The sequence below is a fragment of the Triturus cristatus genome, chromosome 7 (genome assembly GCF_964204655.1).
Source record: "Triturus cristatus chromosome 7, aTriCri1.1, whole genome shotgun sequence".
Lineage (NCBI taxonomy): Eukaryota > Metazoa > Chordata > Amphibia > Caudata > Salamandridae > Triturus > Triturus cristatus.
In genome coordinates, this window is record NC_140590.1 from 1,646,517,588 (window position 1) to 1,646,537,983 (window position 20,396).

General features: G+C 52.8%; 1 protein-coding gene across 1 annotated transcript in view; it reads left to right on the forward strand.

The window, feature by feature from the left end:
• Positions 1–20,396, forward strand: part of CHRNA4 (cholinergic receptor nicotinic alpha 4 subunit) — a 254,927-nt gene that overhangs the window by 131,399 nt on the left and 103,132 nt on the right. The window contains exons 3-4 of the mRNA XM_085619697.1: positions 5,724–5,768; positions 5,914–6,023. Coding sequence (XP_085475823.1) covers positions 5,724–5,768; positions 5,914–6,023 — 155 coding nt within the window. The remainder of the gene's footprint in view (positions 1–5,723; positions 5,769–5,913; positions 6,024–20,396) is intronic.

Here is a 20,396-nt window from a genome sequence, read left to right on the forward strand (position 1 = left end):
ACAAGGACGTAATCTTTCTACCCATGACAACTACTTCAAGGTAGCCAACCAAAACACTACCAACTGTGCATTTCCAAGATTTTGTGGCAGCACCCACCTGTAATGCACTTCAGCACCCCTCACTGAGAATGAAGCACCAAACAAAGGCAGCCGTGCAATACAAGCGAGGGAATATACGAAACGATGGGGCCTGTGGCACAGCTCCCACTTTCTGCCCTTGTGCCAGCTGCCAGTAACTAGTAAGGCCCCTCACTGGACTCTCACAACAAGGAGGGGGGGGGGGGGGGTAGGAGACAAACCAGGCAGCTCCCTGTTGCCTACAGCACCCAGGTTACCAAGCACCGGAAAGCTGGCGGGGGGGGGGCACACCCCCCTCAGTGCCCGGCATCCTGGGGAGGCTGGTTGCGATGCCTTACCCTCAGCCGACCCTGAGCACCGGGCAGGTGCCGCCCAAAACATTTGTGTAAGACGGCAGCGCTTACCTCACCGTGCCGGTCTGCCCTAACGCTTCGACGCGATGTATCCATAAATGCAGCACAAAGCGTGTGCCGGGCTGATCGTAATTCAATTGCAGCATCCGAAGACAGCAAAACCCCCACTCCCTGCGACCTTTTGTGTGCTCCGCTCAAAAGGCACGGCCAGGTGTCTCCCTACTCAATGAACAATGCCCGTCACACGTCGAACCGAAGGTGTCATAGCGATGCCAATATGACATTCGGCCTGTGAGAGTACGTGGTCTGCCCCAGAACCGAAGATGTGTAAGCGACCCCGAGGCTCGAACCCTGATCTCCAGCACCGCGTCGGGATTAACATGGCGCGAGATCGACCCGATGGAGGTGAAGCCCATCGCAAAGCTCCGTCCTACATTACATACTGCGGGACGGTGAGAAAGTTAATTGCCCAGAATCCAGTAATGTGGACGCGCCCCCCCAAGCTCGAAACCTGCGCCTACCCGAATACCATATGAGGACGCAACCGCGATGCTTGAACCCTGTTTTGCAGCACCAAAGTGTGGCAATCACCATGACGCGCAGACGACCCTAAGGTGTTGGAGCGCCAGGCAGAGCACCCTTAAATATCGCACATTCCGGCGCGGAAATAAGATAATAGGCCTGAAGGTATAGGAGCGCAGGCAAAGCACCTTAATTACATTACAAAATCAGGTGCGAGGCGGTTCAGTTACTTGCCCACCCCTCAGGATGCGGACTCGCCCGCGAGGCTCGAACCCTGGTTTCCCACACGATAGTGGGCAAACAAACTGTCGCGCAGGCGACCCGAAGGTAATGGAGCGCATGGCAGGGCACCATTGAGCATAGCGCAACCAGGCACAGCAGAATAACATAATGAACCAAATGAGTGTGGCGTTGGATTATGTAACGTGATATATATGACGCGAACACAACACGAAGGATTGGAGCGCTTTACATGGAACCTAGTATACATAATACGTTCAAGTGCGAGAAGGAATTGTCCGCTGGAGTCGCAGGATGTGGGCGCGACCTCGGGGCTTGAAATAAGCAGCTCTGGCCGCCGGACCATATCCTCTCCCACATGATCTAATAAGGGCGCGACCCCGAGGCGCCTGCCGCGGAGCACTGCGCTAGAGCCCTCCCAAAGAAAATACCCGTGTCGCCCATGCTGTCTCGTGGGACCCGACCCCCAGCAAGGATAGAAAGGAGGGACCCGTGAGGGCACCGTCAACTTGCCTGGCCCGAAGGGGGGGGGGGGGGAGGCTGTTCCCTCTAGAAAGTGTTTGCGCTGTGAAATTTGCACCTACATTAGGGCTTCCGGTGAGCAATGGAGTCGGGCGTGTAGCCCTGGGGCTCCGGCGGTGGCTCCCTTCCCTGTCTGAATAACCTGCCTACATGTGAGTTGAAGGGACTGCTCCCTACAGTGATTCCCTCAGCGGAGGCTCGGACGCTCTACTACCTGCCTAAGTGATCGGCGGTAGCGTAGCACTGTGGCGAGACCCCCTGCCATTCTGCTGCCGTGAGCGGCCCTGAGGTATCAGGCAGGCAGAACCACGCGTGGTCGGGGGTTGGCCCCGCCCCCCCAAGGCCCAGGTACGCGCTGAGGCTGACCCACCTCCTGCGCCTGCCATCTCCGGGACGTTCTCGGTGATCGCCGAGGGGGACGCATCAACGATCCTGGCCAACGCCGATTTAAACCACACCGCCTGCTGAGCTGACGCGCGCGAAGTGCTGCAATTTGACGCCGACATGCAACGCGGGGCCCGGGTCTGGCACTGCCCCCTGGGCCTGCTTCGGCATTATGTATCCGGACCGACGCGAGCGGACAAGAGGGCGAGGAGGGGGCGGAGACAGAATATGTACCCCCCTGGCTCCTCCCCGCCGGAAACAGCTATCTGCTGGGGTCTCCCTTGGTCTATCCCAGGGACACGACCTCCCACCCCTGTGCCTTCCTGTGGCACTAAGGCGGCCGCCCTCAGAGGGGCGGGCCGCTGCGCAACCCCCCCCCGGGCAGCCTTACATAACATCGGTCGCGGCTGCTGCCAATATGCAGTGGCGGGCCGGAGGGGCAGCAGCAGTGACCCCAGTGGGGGCTGTATGAATGAAAAAAATTACATTGAAAAAAGTACCTGATCCTGGTGCTGCCTCGCGCTTCGGTGCTCCTCCCGGAAGTCCCTGGGACAGATCCCCTTCCAATCCAGACGCTGCTTTCATACTATGAGAGCAGCGCCGGGATTGGCCTGAGCAGGCTGGTTTGACTCTCTGCTCAGGCACAGGGAGTCTGTGCCGTTTCTCCGCCCAGCTGTAGAATACAGCCCGGTTACTTCTACGTCTGGGTTATAGAAACCCGTTTGGCCAGCCTAAGACAGATGGCCAAACAGACATGCGCACTTAGAAGTGCACAAAGCACTCCATTCCTCCTCCCTCCCATGGCCCGGCCCCGCCCCTCCCTACACACGCTGACTTAGCCAGAAGCTGAAAAATAAAATAGTAATAAAATATTTTTATTATTTTTCATCTGCTGACTCTGAGACAGTGGTGCAAGCCTCTTCCGCCGTTGCGGAGGAGCTGCTGCTTAACATTATCCAGCCTCCGTCCAGCCGGTTGCCTTTATTAAAGGCCTTAACTAGAGCCCACTGCTGCTATTCAGGCACTATGATCAGTAGTGACCAAAAAGGACACGTCCAGGCACATACCCTCTCCGAGAGGGCTGTCCCACACATGTCCACATAGGCATTTCTCACAGGCCTCGCCAGTGAGGTGACCCTGCTAATAAAAGGGAGTTGGGCGCACGTACCTTCTCTCCAACTCCCACATATGTAAGTGCATGTGTCTTTGTTGCCGCACAACACCTCCTTGGCATTGAGGGGTGAAAGACGCACAGCTGCAGTCATGGGAGAAAGCCCATTTACAACAGTAACTGGGGTAATCTGTCAGTGGTGCCCCTCGAGCTGGGGTACTGAACTGCCCATTCTCACCGAGCTGCTATGGAGAAAGTGGGGCTCCAAGAGGCCTGCTCCCAGGGTCAGACTGGGACAGATAATAGGCTTGGATGTCAAATTAAACGTGGCCCCATTAGCAATTGAGATAGCTAAAAAAGTGCCCAGCATTTGCAAACCAGGGTAGTTTGTAACAACAAACTGTATGGGTGTTTTGCAAGGTATGGCAGGCTTTATGCATTTCTACTTGTTTCAGGCAATGTTTGTGGTAATATCAGAGATTTGAACAGTAAAAAAACGGACCACCAGACCATAAAACTGCCCAAAAAACAGCCCACACACACTGAACTGTCCGACCAGCCCTTCTGGCACCACCTGATTACCCAGTTGGTCAGTCCGACGCTGCTTGTGCCACAAAAATAAGACATACCCAAAACTATTCTTCTAAGTTAGCGTCACAAGCATGTGTGCTAACGTGCAATCTCAGCGTATGGCAACTTAAAATGAGATGTGGTCGTCCTGCTTCACTCCTTAGTCTCAGACATAAAATTCAAGTCCATCACTTTCATGCCCCAGTGCACATCCTGTCCTGATACAATTGAGAACTATATTCTGATAAAAGAACTTGACATACCCAGAAAGATTTGCCACTGTACATGCTTACTGACCAGACAATCCCCACTCATACAAACCAAATAAATCTTAAGAAAAGCATGACAATTGTGTGCTCATCAATACATGATCTGTATCAAAGAATCAACATGACATACATGACCTTAACAAGGTCATGCAATCAGACTGCCTATTCATTACCAAAACTTGATTAGCAAATGACTCTTGGTGGTTTGGAGCCTGTCCACAATCTTCGAAACTATTGACAATGATCTGATGATGCCATTCTCTTGAGCTGATGCTGCAGCATCTCAAGAGCATGGCAGGTACTGAAGGACCATTTTGCAAATTCCCTTTTGAGAACCCTTTACTGAAGGACTCTGGATGATCTCACCTTAAGCACGTCCTGCATTGCCTCCAGCAGCCTGATGACACACCTCTCTGGCTCTCATCCTCAGGCAGTCCAGAAATAATCTCCAGGTTCATGAAACCTGCCTGGCTGAAGATGCCACCTGTAAAAAGGTCAAGAGTCAATGAAGACAAAATACACCTCATGTTGATGGGTTCACAGGATCATTTGACAATGTGGCAAAGAGAATGTGACCAGCTACTAATTATTGGTGTGGAGACCTCCCTGCTCATCAGGTGCATCACCGTTGTGTCCTCTTTGGTTTCCATCTGATCAGGAAGAATATTCTTAGGGGTAACAGAGTGTAAAGTTCCTAAGTTACAGGACTTGCAGCTTAGCTAGATATTTTTGATACTTTGTGGACTTCTTGAAGTCTGGAGCTCTCATAGTGAAAAAGAAGAAATATCAGTGCCCATCAGCTGCCGCAACACTTTCTTCCTACTGCAGCAAAGCAGAGACGTTTTAAGGCATGGGCACAATGGGCAATTCTCCATGGACCCCGCCTACCAAGGAACTCCTGGGAAAGGGAACCTTTTATTTATTTCACTTTTATGTATTTCTCTATTTCTCTAGTACAACCTTCACCATATGATTCAATTGTGTTTGCCATCAGGGACCTTGAATTATCAGAAAATGGGTAATAAAATTCGAACTTGTTCCTAACAGGGTTCCCAAATTATATTTTTGCCCTGGGCCCCCCAAATATTTTTGCCCCGAGCCCCAAAATACTTAAGACAAGGCTGCAGTAAAGGACAGTTTAGGGTAGTGCTTGATCTGCCTTAGCATTTCAGCCCCTTCCACCTGATCCAGGTTCCCACCTGGCAGTGCACTACAATGGCCCTCAAAAGCCCCCCTCATGTATTCTCCTGATGTTCTGCAACCTCCATCTGTACTCCCAACCTGCATTGTCCACTCCCCCTTTCTGCTTGTAACTGCAAGTGGATGGGTTGCTGCAGGTGGGCACAGGGACCTCCTGTCAATGATGTCTTGCCTAGCTTACATTATGCAGCATGGCATTCTGCCTTCCAGCAGACCAGATGGTGTTGTTTTACTTCATGCAAAGTCAGAACACTTCACATTGTTTTGTTGATGCAAAGTTTGTGACTGCACATGCCTTCTCATTTGTTCATTTGTGTTTCCGGATCTTATTTAAATTTTTTTGCTGGTTCAACCTGCTGAAAGTGTGCGCCTTCCTTTTAAACAGGATGCAGTATATTTAAAAAACATAATGAATGTGATGAATGGAGGGATGACTTACCTCATTCTAACAAGGAACGTTCTCTCCTTTTTTAGGATGAGAAGAACCAGATGATGACAACTAACGTGTGGGTGAAGCAGGTGAGCCCGCTCGATGTTCTCGTCGCGATTGCCTGGATACATCCCTGGCTGAGGAAGCCCTGCCTCGCTCCTTGTGTAACCAAAAACTTCTTTTGTTGTCTGTCTTTTGTGTCTGTCTTTCCGTTTTCTTCCCCGGAGGGCTCAGGAGTGGAACGACTACAAGCTGCGCTGGGACCCCCTTGACTATGAGAATGTGACGTCGATACGGATCCCCTCGGAGTTGATCTGGAGGCCAGACATCGTTCTGTATAACAAGTGGGTTGGGGCAGCACAGCGGTGGGGGGAGTGGTGGGGAACAAGATGGCTTCTGTTGCACCTATAATTAATAGTGCTACATCTGAACATTGCCACGTGGGCACTGTGGGTGCTGGGGGCCTGCCCAGTTGCCCAACTGAACATGAAAGGCAACGCTTTACTTCATAGTTTTGCTGGGCCCATCACATGGGAGTGCCCCAAAGCACAGGATACCATCAGTGAATTGCATGCTTCTGCTGCAAGTCAGTGGCTTATAATTATTGAGCAGCTCTCTTGTAATGGAGAATTTCTTGCATTGCACACATTATGAAGTCAAATTCGTTTTGGCACTTGCTTGAATTTTGAATGTGGACTCGATGCTTGTAAATTTGATGGATTCAATAGCTGTGAAAGCTTGTCACATCATTTATCACTGCCTTCATCTTACATTGCCCACCTGTGCAAGCTTCTCACATTGCTCACTAGTGCAAACTTGTCACTGTGCAAGCTCCTCACACCGCCGTCGGAGAACCATCAGTGTAAAATGATCATACTGCAAATTAACATAATCCTCTCAGTGTGCTTCAGATCAAGCTTTTCACACTGCCCACCACTTCTATGTTATGTAATGTTGATTTGTATGGCGCACTAATCACCAGAGAGGGTATCCCAGTGCTTGGGCAGGTGTGTGATCAACCAAGGTTCTTATACAAAGAGACAGGTCTTCAGCTTTTTGTGGAACTCAAGAAGTGAGGAAGAGGCTCTGATGTGTTGAGGGCGGTCTGTCCATGTCTTTGGTTTGATGTAGGCGAATGAGCGATCTCCAGTTTTGCTTTTGCGGATGCGGGGAGTGTGTGCGAGTGAGGCAGGGTGTAGGTGTTGGTGGGTTGGCAAAAGTGTATGCAGCTGTTCAGATATTCTGGTCCTGTGCAGGGCTTTGTATGTGTGCTTGAGAAGTTTTTAGTTGGCTGTGCTTGTGAAGCTTCGTGAGGTGTGGTATGGTGTGGGTGTGGCATGGGAGGTTGCATATGAGTCTTGCGGTGGTGTTCTGGATGGTTTGGAGTCTGTGTAGCAGTTGTGCTGGCTTCTCATACTGCTCGCTGTGCCAGCTTCTTTCACTGCCCATCAGATCCAGCTTCTCACACTGCTCATATACGACAGATTCCTACACTGCCCACCAGTGCCAACTTCTCACACTGCTCACAAGTGACATATTCTTACTCTGCCCAATAGTGGCAGTGTCAGACACTTCCTATCCGCTGAATATCCCACAAAGCCTCTTAGAGCTAGCCTCTCAAAGTGCCCACCAGGGATAGATTATTGCACTGACCAGCAGTACCAGTTTTGTACAGTGCCCACCAGTGCAGTAAAGGCTACTAACACTGCCTACTGCTAGCAGCTCCTGCCATCGGCCAGAAGTTGAGTTTAGACTCTTGCAGTCTAGAAACATTGAGCCTTCTTCTAATCCTATACTTGTTGTTCTGCATTTATAGAAAAAAGTAAGACTACAAGGTCATCCCCCAGAGTATTATGGGTAGAATATCATCATACACAAATATGATGCCCTCTCCAGAAAGTTGGTTGAGATTGCCAATCCATTGCCCACAAGGTAACCTGGCACACATGGCATGGGGCTACATTGGCCATCATCGCTACCAAATATTGTGCTAGAAGTGAAAATTGCGTGGTAGCCGCTATTCGAGGTAGAGCAGGCTTGGACGGGGTTATGTAGCAGAAAGAAAAAGAAAGCAGATAAAGAAAAAGATAAATTCATACAGGCAGTTGCCCCTGGCAGACCAGTAGGGCTGGGGATGAGTCTGCCACTGTAACACGCTTTGTCTAATCTTGTGGTATAGAACCATAGTGGCCTTTCTGAGTCAATGTTTTTATGGATATTTCTCAGATTATATTTTAGAAATAATCTACCTCTGCTGGGGTGAAGAGTGGTAAAATAAATCTTTTTCCAAAAAGTAAAAACTAAGCAATATAAAAGGATTTATAAAATATGAATTGGAGCTCTGAAACACTAGGGTGGGTGTCTTAAGCCAAAAAAAAATACATTAACTATTTTTGACTTTCCAAGTAAGGTCTCTATTTTGGAACATAGACATACATTAATCACTGCAAAAAATTTAGGCATGGGCGGTGAACTCTGCTCTGTTTGAAGAGTTTTCCGCACTCAGGGGAGCACGTGGAGTTCCAAAAAACTTCGCGAACAGAGTTTTTTCCTCGCTCGTGCTTACCAGCGTTTAGTTTGCAAGCGCGAGTGAGGAAAATCCAATGCTAGACCACCTCCCAGTGAGATTTCTCAAAGCAGGCGGTCGTGGATGGTCACGACCGCTCACGTTTGGAAACCTTCTGTTCGCATTAAGGAAGCTGCCGCTTGAGTAGAGCATCTACTCGAGTGGCAGAAAGAAGCAACGCCCTCTTGCGCTGCACATGGTGGCGTTCATGCTGATTTTCCAGCATGAGACAAACACGCGATGCTAAAAATCAGGGCGAACGGCGCGACCTTATGCAATCTGCTGCTTGCAGAACTCCGCGTAGCACAGCGGAGTTTTTCAGTCACTTCACAGAACTCTGCAAACTCTGCCCAGGCCTAATATAATCACGCTGGTCTTATGACTGCAAATTGTATGCACATATATTTTAAGTTGTTGCACGCGAAGTGTCAGATGTTCAGTGAGTCCATACGTTGATAACTCATGCCACTGTCCGGTGGTTGTCGGACTTTGTACTTACAATAGAAGAATGATATCCGTTAAAAAGAAAGGACTAACTTTCCTGAAGTGACCATGATCCCCTTGTCGAGTTGCGAAGTCTCAAGTGATTGCAGGGCAAGATGTTTCAGCCTGACATTTCTTTGCCATAATCCTTAACTTACGGTGCTTTACTCCCATTGGTTCAACTGAAAGGTCACACACTCACAATGCACTGATATCTCAAATGACAGCACAGGATGGTAAAATTAGTAAAATTGTTGGTATCTTATGGACAGGGAGCGATTTGAGACAAAAAGCCAAGATTTGTCTCCTCATTGATATCAGTTGATTATGGGATTTGCAGACTCCTGTGCTTTAAAGGAAAAACTCACATTTTCATACCACTGGATTCTTTTCAAGTGATGGACGGGATCAGGTAGATCTAGCGTTGACTCTTTGGATTTAGGAGTCACAGGTCTGTCCCTGGAATGTTCTTGATTTTATTACACTAAAGGTTGTAGAGGAGAGTATTTTAATTACAAGCAACACAGAATCGACCACTTACCACCACGAAGATCAAAGAATCAAAGTTTGCTGTCCAATTGTAATCTCCATGAAAATTGGAGACTGTGACTGAGAATTCCTTTCGGAGATTAGTTAATGTTAGTAAAATGGTCCCTTGTCCTTTCTTTGTGAAACACTAAGGTGCCGATCACGATCCGGTAAAAAATGTCCCCGTGCGACTCGTATCGGGTCTTTTTACCGTACGAATCGTACAAGTGCCGTACGAACTGGCAATCACGATTCGCATGGTAAAAAGTCCATACGAACCGCACTGGGAATCATTCCCCACACGTCCTCGGGTCGGAAAATGTGTCCGACACGTCCTCGGACGATTTACCTTACAAACGTGAAAAGCCAAGTCCGACCGAGGAATCACGATCCATCCCGTGCGTCCGAGCGTACAACCGTATGGAAAAAACACCGTCCGCACCGAACTCCTATAGCAACCATGGAGACATGTGCCCGCAGACGCGCCCAACACTCCCCCCAGCCCCCGTACGTCCGACACGTACCCCCCGTGTATGTATACCCCCACCCGTCTAGGTACACCCCAGTACGTTCAAGTCGTACCCCCACCCCAGTACGTGTCGTACCACCGTCTATGTACACCCCAGTACGTTCGAGCTCCACCCCCACCCCAGTACGTGTCATACCCCCGTGTACCTACACCCCAGTACGTTCCAGTCGAACCCCCACCCCAGTACGTGTCAAACCACCGTCCATGTACACCCCAGTACGTTCCAGTCGTACCCCCACCCCAGTACGTGTCGTACCACCGTGTACCCAGTACGTTCGAGTCCTACCCCCACCCCTGTACGTGTCGAACCACCGTGTATGTACATCCCAGTACGTTCGAGCCCCACCCCCACCCCAGTACGTGTCATACCCCCGTGTACCTACACCCCAGTACGTTCCAGTCGTACCCCCACCCCAGTACGTGTCGTACCACCGTGAACCTACACCCCAGTACGTTCCAGTCGTACCCCCACCCCAGTACGTGTCGTACCACCGTGAACCTACACCCCAGTACGTTCGAGCCCCACCCCCACCCCAGTACGTGTCATACCCCCCGTGTACCTACACCCCAGTACGTTCCAGTCGTACCCCCACCCCAGTACGTGTCGTACCACCGTGTACCCAGTACGTTCGAGTCCTACCCCCACCCCTGTACGTGTCGAACCACCGTGTATGTACATCCCAGTACGTTCGAGCCCCACCCCCACCCCAGTACGTGTCATACCCCCGTGTACCTACACCCCAGTACGTTCGAGCCCCACCCCCACCCCAGTACGTGTCGTACCACCGTGAACCTACACCCCAGTACGTTCGAGCCCCACCCCCACCCCAGTATGTGTCATACCCCCCGTGTACCTACACCCCAGTACGTTCCAGTCGTACCCCCACCCCAGTACGTGTCGTACCACCGTGTACCCAGTACGTTCGAGTCCTACCCCCACCCCTGTACGTGTCGAACCACCATGTATGTACATCCCAGTACGTTCGAGCCCCACCCCCACCCCAGTACGTGTCATAGCCCCGTGTACCTACACCCCAGTACGTTCGAGCCCCACCCCCACCCCAGTACGTGTCGTACCACCGTGAACCTACACCCCAGTACGTTCGAGCCCCACCCCCACCCCAGTACGTGTCATACCCCCCGTGTACCTACACCCCAGTACGTTCCAGTCGTACCCCCACCCCAGTACGTGTCGTACCACCGTGTACCCAGTACGTTCGAGTCCTACCCCCACCCCTGTACGTGTCGAACCACCGTGTATGTACATCCCAGTACGTTCGAGCCCCACCCCCACCCCAGTACGTGTCATACCCCCGTGTACCTACACCCCAGTACGTTCGAGCCCCACCCCCACCCCAGTACGTGTCCTACCACCGTGAACCTACACCCCAGTACGTTCGAGCCCCACCCCCACCCCAGTACGTGTCATACCCCCCGTGTACCTACACCCCAGTACGTTCCAGTCGTACCCCCACCCCAGTACGTGTCGTACCACCGTGTACCCAGTACGTTCGAGTCCTACCCCCACCCCTGTACGTGTCGAACCACCGTGTATGTACATCCCAGTACGTTCGAGCTCCACCCCCACCCCAGTACGTGTCATACCCCCCGTGTACCTACACCCCAGTACGTTCCAGTCGTACCCCCACCCCAGTACGTGTCGTACCACCGTGTACCCAGTACGTTCGAGTCCTACCCCCACCCCTGTACGTGTTGAACCACCGTGTATGTACATCCCAGTACGTTCGAGCCCCACCCCCACCCCAGTACGTGTCATACCCCCGTGTACCTACACCCCAGTACGTTCCAGTCGTACCCCCACCCCAGTACGTGTCGTACCACCGTGAACCTACACCCCAGTACGTTCGAGCCCCACCCCCACCCCAGTACGTGTCATACCCCCCGTGTACCTACACCCCAGTACGTTCCAGTCGTACCCCCACCCCAGTACGTGTCGTACCACCGTGTACCCAGTACGTTCGAGTCCTACCCCCACCCCTGTACGTGTCGAACCACCGTGTATGTACATCCCAGTACGTTCGAGTCCTACCCCCAACACAACCTCCTAACTACGGAGCGCACCCCAGGCCCCAACATCACAACCGCATGTACGAGTCGTACCAAGCCACACACAAGGACAGCACCGTACAACCAAATGGCCCATGTACACACCGTACACACGCTCAAAACGCACGGACACAACCAGGACAAAACAAAACAACACAACAATACACCATTCGAATGGCACAAAGCCACTAAACATGGCCAAAAAACACCAAAACAACACCTTCACTGACCTGCAACTGCCAAAAACAAACAGAGGCCCAATACACCACCACTCCTTATAACCAACCCACCCACAATTCAAACACAGCCACACCCACCAATGGACCAATAAAAAGGGCCCACACACACAAACCATGAGCCTTTGCAACAGACCCACTGCTGCCAGACCCCACAGACAACCCACAGCACCAGACCTCAACCTTTACTACACCTTACACTTGCACACCTTCACACAACCACCTTCACAAACACACCCTCATCACATTCACACACACACACACCTGCACAACCACACCCACACACCCACAACCATCCACACACCACCCCCACCATCCACACCCCCCCCACCATCCACACCCCTCATCATGCCCACTACCAAGAATCCAAAGTTCAGTAACCGAGAGTTGGAGGTTCTTGTTGATCAAATCCTCAGAGTCGAGCCACAGATCTTTGGAACATTGGTCAGAAACACCAGCCAGGCAGCAAAAACAGCCATGTGGCAGACCATCGTCGATGCTGTGAATGCTGTTGCGGACACCAGACGGACCAGGCAGGAATGCCAGAACAGGTGGTACGATCTGCGGAGGAGGGTCCGAGCCAAGAGGCAGGATGAACACGACCAGGCCAACGCCACCGGAGGAGGGCCCTCCCGCAGACCCGTACACTACCATCCCTGGGAGGAGAGGGTGATGGCCATACTGCCGGTGGAGGCAGTAGAAGGATTAGAAGGACTCCGAGACCCGGGTGAGTACACAAACAACGCACCTCACATGGGGGGAACGGCATCCACAACCAACATCACTAACAGGCACGCAACCACCACAAGCCATCGCATGACTCAACCACACTCCATGAGCACGCACATGCCACTGCTGCCACCATGCCCCATGCACCCAGCTGGACAATGTCAAGTCACAGGCCACAGAAGACAACAACACATGACACGGTAACCCGGATGGCGGGAGGCTGGGCCCAAAAAAACACATAGTGCAACTCAGAAGCAGACAAAAATTCACTCTACCCATATGGCCTAGGTCACAGCCAGACAAACAGTGTGTCCCAACACAGGAATGACTTGCCAGCAAATGGCGGACGCCTTGCATCAACACATGGGGGTGAAGGCACTGTTTAGCACATGACAGCAGCTAATGAACAGCCAACATTGTGAAAGAGTGGCAGCACACACCACCACAGCAGCAGCGCACAGACACACATCACACCCAATGGGTGCCTGGAGATCAGAAACAAACTCACATCAACAAGCCAAGGGCCACTCAAAGATCTGCTAACAGTGTGTGCCCAGGAAGCTGGGCCGAGGTGACAGAGGGTGACACACGGAGGGAGGGAGAGGGGGACAGAGAGGGAGGGAGAGGGGGACAGAGGGAGGGAGAGGGGGACAGAGAGGGAGGGAGACGGACAGAGGGAGGAGGCTGACACACGGAGGGAGGGAGAGGGGGACACAGAGGGAGCGAGACACAGGGAGAGCTAATCAGCCGTGTTGCGTGTGTGAATGTCTGCTCGTCAGCAGGTAGACGGCGTGCATGTAGACAAGGGTGGCCAGTGCCAGAACCCCCCCTCTTCACCATGGCAAAACACAGGGCCATGTCACAACCTGTACACGAGCACAAGGAAAGCTACCTGGATCATATAAGTGTGTGGATCCACTCCATGTGCGCATGTACAGTGCTACACGGAAGGCGCCAATGCATGGCTCGCCACACCTGCCCACTCCACTGCTGACTGCAGTCACACTTGACGCAGCAAGTAAGACTGTGCCACACATAGTTAAAGGGGCCAAAGTGGTGGCCAAGGGACACACCCATGCACAAGTGCACTGTGAGTGGAATGCAAGACAGATCCTAATTCCAAGAGGAAATGTGCCAACTTTGAAACGGATGAAACATGGATGTTGCATGGACCAAAATTAACATTGTCTCTCTCACACACAGGTCAACGTCGTGGTGCACCCCCCAACACTGGGGGGGAACACTCACAGGACCCGGATCTGCAGGAGCCCGATCCCACCGGCAGCGACCACTCTCACCACTCTGCGGACGACCCCGACCGACCTGGCCCCTCTGGTGTCCAACCACCTGCAGCACCTGCGTCAGGTACAACTGTGCCAACCACCACCCCCACTCCTGCCACATCCCAGGAGACACCCAGGATCCCTGCCCCAACACCACAATGCAGCCAGGCTCGCCAGGAGGGACACGGTGTCCCGGGCACCCAGGAGGAGGCAGGCGACAACGCCAATGCCACCCCTCAGGGGTCCCGGAGACCCCATGTGCCCACAAGTGCAGGCCAGGCGCAAGTGGGCAGGGGTGGTGGGAGTGGAGGACGGCGGAGGCGCGAGCCTGACCAGTTGGCTGGGGATCCGGTATTTTCCCATGTCCGTAACATCCTGGACTCATACCGGCAGGACACCACGGGCATGGCCCAGGTTGTGTCTGTCCTCGAGGGGATCAAGGCCCAGCAGGCCCAGCAACATGCGGAGCTAATTGCCTGTCTACTGGTACACCAACGGAGGATGGAGGACAGACAGGCTGAGCAAGTGACGGCATTCCAGGGGATTCACGCTACACTCCGTCGGATGGCCGACACCATGGCCGACCCTCCCTGTGCCAGAAGGCGGAGAACATCACCACCCACAGGGAGGGATCAGGAGGAGGAGGAGGAAACATCCGACGGAGCATCCCAGACGTCGTCACGGCCTGCTGGTGAGCTTCCCCGCAGGAGGCCGGGTCGTCCACGGAAAGGACCGTGAGGGTGGCTGCTACATCACCATCTCCCAGGACACCTGGCCTGGCACCTGGCCCACTGGAGCAACAGCATCACAGCATCAAGAGACATTCTCTGCCACATGGCCCTGCTGGTCACTGGCTGACCAATGTTGACAAAGACTGTGGCATGGACTCTGAGGATTTCCCATGGCAAGGACACCAACTCCCCTACTGAACTTTGGATTCCCTAATCCCGGAAAGCCCCTCACTTTGTCCCCCCCCCCCCCAATAATAAATCACACTATGAAGAGTATATGCCTGCTGGTAGCATTATTACCTAACATGTGTCTTGTAAAGTCTAAACATGCCTGAGTCATCTTTTCTCTTCAACCATCCACACCCTGGGGCCTGAGTCTGGCACAGGACACATGGGTCACAGTTTATTAGGCAAGACAGACATGGAGCACCATACACACCCGTGATGGGCACAACCAGCTGAGGGGGTGGCCGAACAACCGTGCTGACACACACATTGAGTACACCAACAGTCATGCGCAGAGGTCAGGGATCCAGTCCAGTGTCCTGGGTGGCACCCAGGTATGTGTAGACAGGTGGCAGAACCATGTCCTGCAAGCTTGAGTCCGGTGGATGCAGAGAATGGGGGCCTGGACAACGTTGGATGCATGGGGATGGCACATGTCACAATACCCACGCAGTCATGGACATCATGCCCAATACACAGTCACAGCCCACACACACAGCTTGCATCTTGCGAATCGACACATTGACACATAGCCACAATCAGGGAATACCATGCCAGACATGCAGGATGCACCGTGCCAACACACCAGCATTGACTGAGAAGAGGCACCTTGGAGGCATAGGGACACCTTTATTAGTCATGTATTCGGGTTTGCAGAGGCAACTCGAAGTACACATGAACACATCATGTGGAGTGACATGTGGGTCCAACACTGGCACCCCCCTTCTGCAGCACAAATGCGTGATAGCCATGGTACTGGCACACAAGCGTCGGCTAACAGCTAAATACCCACAGCTGCACACGGAGAGCCTGCCATACACCATAGATCCGCTGATGTGGAAGTCCCACACCATGTCAAGCCAATGCTAACCGTATGTGTCCGAGGGCAGTGTCACACACATTGATGCCATCATCACAATCCACTATCCCATCACTGATGACTGTCAACCAGGCAGACCATCTATTCAGGTGTACACAGCTGCATGTCGTGTCCCATGGGGATGCGACATGGCTGCAGAGGAACCAAACCCCGACAGGGGCAGTGTGCACACATCGTGAACAACTGCCACACCCAATACACCCCAGATGCATCCCTTACCCCATGGAGACTTCCAAACGTGTCCGTGCCTGTAACGCTGAGTCAGCCCACGATGTCATGTCCATGAGGAATAGCAGTGCCACAACAATGCAACCAGCAAAAGGCATGCAAAGGTACCTGGGGAAGAGAGACACACAAGAAGTCAGCCACAAAAAGCACAGCCACTTGCATGTGCATTTACTCGACACATGTATGGATGACAACATGCTAGGTCACAATTATGACTGGGGAAATACTACCATCACTGCCACCATCACTCCAGTGACACACCCACACACACCTCTGACCCACGTGCCATACATGCAGGTGGAGACACACATCACAACGCATGCCACACGGGGACCAATGCGTGCACACTCAGACACTGGTACTCACCACTAAGCAAAGAAGTCGCGTATGAGCCGAGTCCGGATGTCCTCTTGCGGCTCCACATCCTCCACATCACTAGCCCCATTGCCAAGCCCTTCGTCCTCCACGGGTGGATGGTCCTCGTCATGTTGATTCAGGATGAGTGGCACAGCTCTTTCAACTGCCATGTTGTGCAGCATGCAGCAGACCATGAAGATCTTGCAGACCTTCGCCGGGGCATATGGGAGTGCGCCGCCGGTCTTGTGGAGGCACCTGAATCGGCTCTTCAGCATGCCAAACGTCCTCTCTATCACTCGCCTTGTCCGGCCATGGGCGGTGTTATAGCGGAGCTGGGCCGGCGTGATGGGGTTGCGGAGAGGTGTCAGCAGCCAAGGCATGTTGGGATAGCCAGCGTCCCCTACATGGGAAGCACATGGACATCGTTAGAACTGGTGAAGCGGTCGTGCTGGTCGGCTATACAGAATACAGGACAGACAGACTGTACCCACCAACAACACATGCCCGTTCGTTGCGCAGCTGCATCATCATATCAGGCATCCCGCTACGCCTCATGATGTAGGCATCGTGTGCTGATCCTGGGAAACGAGCACAGACATGTGAAATCACCATATTGGACAGACACACCACCAGGGCATTGATGGAGTGGTAGTGCTTCCGATTGCGGTACGCCACCTCCCGTGCGTGTGGTGGTACCAAACCTACATGTGTCCCATCTATGGACCCAATGACATGGGGCATCCCTCCCAGGGCATAGAATCCACGCTTGACCTCAGTCATCTGTTCAGGGGTTGGGAACTTGATGAAGTCATCCAGGTGAATCAACATGGCCTCCAAGAAATCATGCAGCACACCGCTGAACATGCTCTGGGACATGCCACCAACATGAGCTATGGTATTTTGGAAGGTACCCGTGGCAAGAAAATGTAGGGCAGCCATTACCTTCAGCTGGGGTGTCAGTGCCGTAGGATACCTGTGCTGCGGTTGCAGGTGTGGTGCCAGTCTCGCCGTCAGCTCCAGGATCAACGGTTGGGTGAAGCGGTAGAGCCGGATCCTGTCATTCTCCTGCATGGCAGCCAAGTCTGGAATTGGTCGGGCAAGAGGCGGCGCTCTGCAGTAATTTGGAAGTGACAAGGAAGAGTGAGTGCACTACGACAACAACTCATGTCTACTGAGCACATGTAAATCTGGCAATACACACATGCTACATAGGGAGTCAGGTATGTGCTACATGCCCAGGACACGTATGGATGCAAGGTGACACTCCTTCCAAGACCCAGCTACACACGGAGATTGAGAACCTCCCCATGCCACGCCATGGGAATAGCTGTGTCCCAGTGCAAGTGAACAGCCCGACGCAAGACAGGAGTGACATACACCCACACATCAGCAGAAGTGGGATGCCGATTGCAGAGACTGGTTGCGGAACACCGGAGCCACAGGTCACATGACATTACACTAGGCCTGCCCACACACCTTGCGATGAAGGTGCACATGTCATGACTCACCACACATTCCTTGTGAGGATGCTGACATGGCCTTGTCACGCTACTCCGTGTCCCATGCATACATGTGCACCTCACATCCGATACCACATGTGGCATGGTGTGCGGAACAGTGTGCAATGACAATCTACACACAGACACATGTTGGTTGCTGCAACGGCTGCAGCTTTTGAGGGTGCTACAACATCAACCTGATGAAAATCCCGGACACATAAATGACATAGTCACATTGTGCACTGTGGGTAGTGACAAGTCATGTGTCATGACCCCTGTACCGGGCATCATGGGACACTTCCGTGTGTTGGTGTCCGTGCCATGCCAGTGACGCTCACCCCAAGTGCGCAGTACGACATGCACACATGTCAAAGGAGTCAAGGGCATGCCTGGCACACATTGCACCATCACACAGTACACCTATGCACATCTCATCATACATCTGGTGCCTTCTCCACTCAGGAGGCATGTTCCACATCACAGCCTGTCACACCTGTGCCCCACACATGTAGTAATGCACAGACGATGCCTTGATGTCCATTCCTGGACAAGTATGTCCATCCATGGACAAGTATGTCCGCCCTATTCCTACCTTTGTGTCGCCTATCACCACTGTGATGTGTAAAAACCGCCGTACTCCTGCTAAGAGGGCCTGTGTATGTTCCCAAATCACTGTGGGAGTGCTGCCGTATGTGTACCCATCGTGATGGCGAGCGTACAGGCATTTGTACGGTCCGTACCACTACGGGTACGCATAAGCGTGCAGACCCATAGTGATAGTGAGCGTAGATGCGTGTGTACGGCCCTATCACTATGGGTCTGCACGCGTATGCGTACCCGTAGTGGTACGGACCGTACACACGCATCTACGCTCACTATCACTATGGGTCTGCACGCGTATGCGTACCCGTAGTGGTACGGACCGTACACACGCATCTACGCTCACTATCACTATGGGTCTGCACGCGTATGCGTACCCGTAGTGGTACGGACCGTACACACGCATCTACGCTCACTATCACTATGGGTCTGCACGCGTATGCGTACCCGTAGTGGTACGGACCGTACACACGCATCTACGCTCACTATCACTATGGGTCTGCACGCGTATGCGTACCCGTAGTGATAGTGAGCGTACATGCGAGTGTACGGCCCGTACCACTACGAGTACGCATACGCGTGCAGACCCATAGTGATAGTGAACGTAGGCATGCATGTACGGGCCGTTGCCATGCATTTGGGGTGCCCTAGGGCCCCGAAACGCACCGTACCTGTGTGTGATGCTCCAAATTACATAGGGGACAAGTATTAAGGCCTACATGCATGCTGGTTGTCATGGAGACCAAGTTCAAATTTCGAAATTGTTCTGGAAGGTGCACAGCAGAAGTCAGTTGGAATTATTCTACTTTGTTGCAATGTGTTTGTGGGGCTGACATCATGCAGGAGAATGAAACCGATAGAGAACCCACAGACTGCTAGGTTTGAAGGGATTGGTGGAAACATAGGATGCAAATGTGAGTGACCAATCACTCTGTACTCCTGTGCATGAGACTGGGCAGAAGGGCACATATAAGGCAGCCAGGTCCCATGAGGGAGTACTTGCCTGCACATCTTTGCATTCGTCGACCCACCTGCTGCTACTGATTCCCTGGAACCATGTCAAGGGCTGTGGAGAGGACACAGCCATTCACCCTGGAGGAGAACATGGCTCTGCTGGATGTGATCCTTCCACAGTACTCCATGCTGTATGGGCGACCAGGGTATCAGGTGAGTGCATAGGCCACTGCCACAGACTGTCCCTATGTTGTGACTGTGACTTCTGCCATTGTGTCCAGGTGTAACACACATGCCATGTACTGTCAGGGGAGTCCCAGGGGGGTGGTGCCTGATGTCTCCCAGCAGTGCCCTGAGACAGGAGGGGTGGGGGCCTATCACTCACAGCAGTACCCTGAGACAGGAGGGGTGTGTGCAGAGTCCTCCCAGCAGTGCCCTGAGACAGGAGGGGTGGGGGCCTATCACTCACAGCAGTGCCCTGAGACAGGAGGGGTGTGTGCAGAGTCCTCCCAGCAGTGCCCTGAGACAGGAGGGGTGGGGGCCTATCACTCACAGCAGTGCCCTGAGACAGGAGGGGTGGGTGTGATGCACAGTGTGAGCCTTGATCATTGATTGTGACATTGCCATCATTCCACCTGTGTACCCACTGTGGCACGTACTGCTTTTTCCCTCACCAGGGGATGATGTCCCTATGACAAAGGTGCAATGCGTTGGCTGCATGACATGCCTTGTTGTAACCAGCTAATTTGTACCCATATGTCTCTCTGTGACATGTGGCTAGTGTATTGATGTGGTGTCACTTGTTCCTCCTCACAGGTAGGC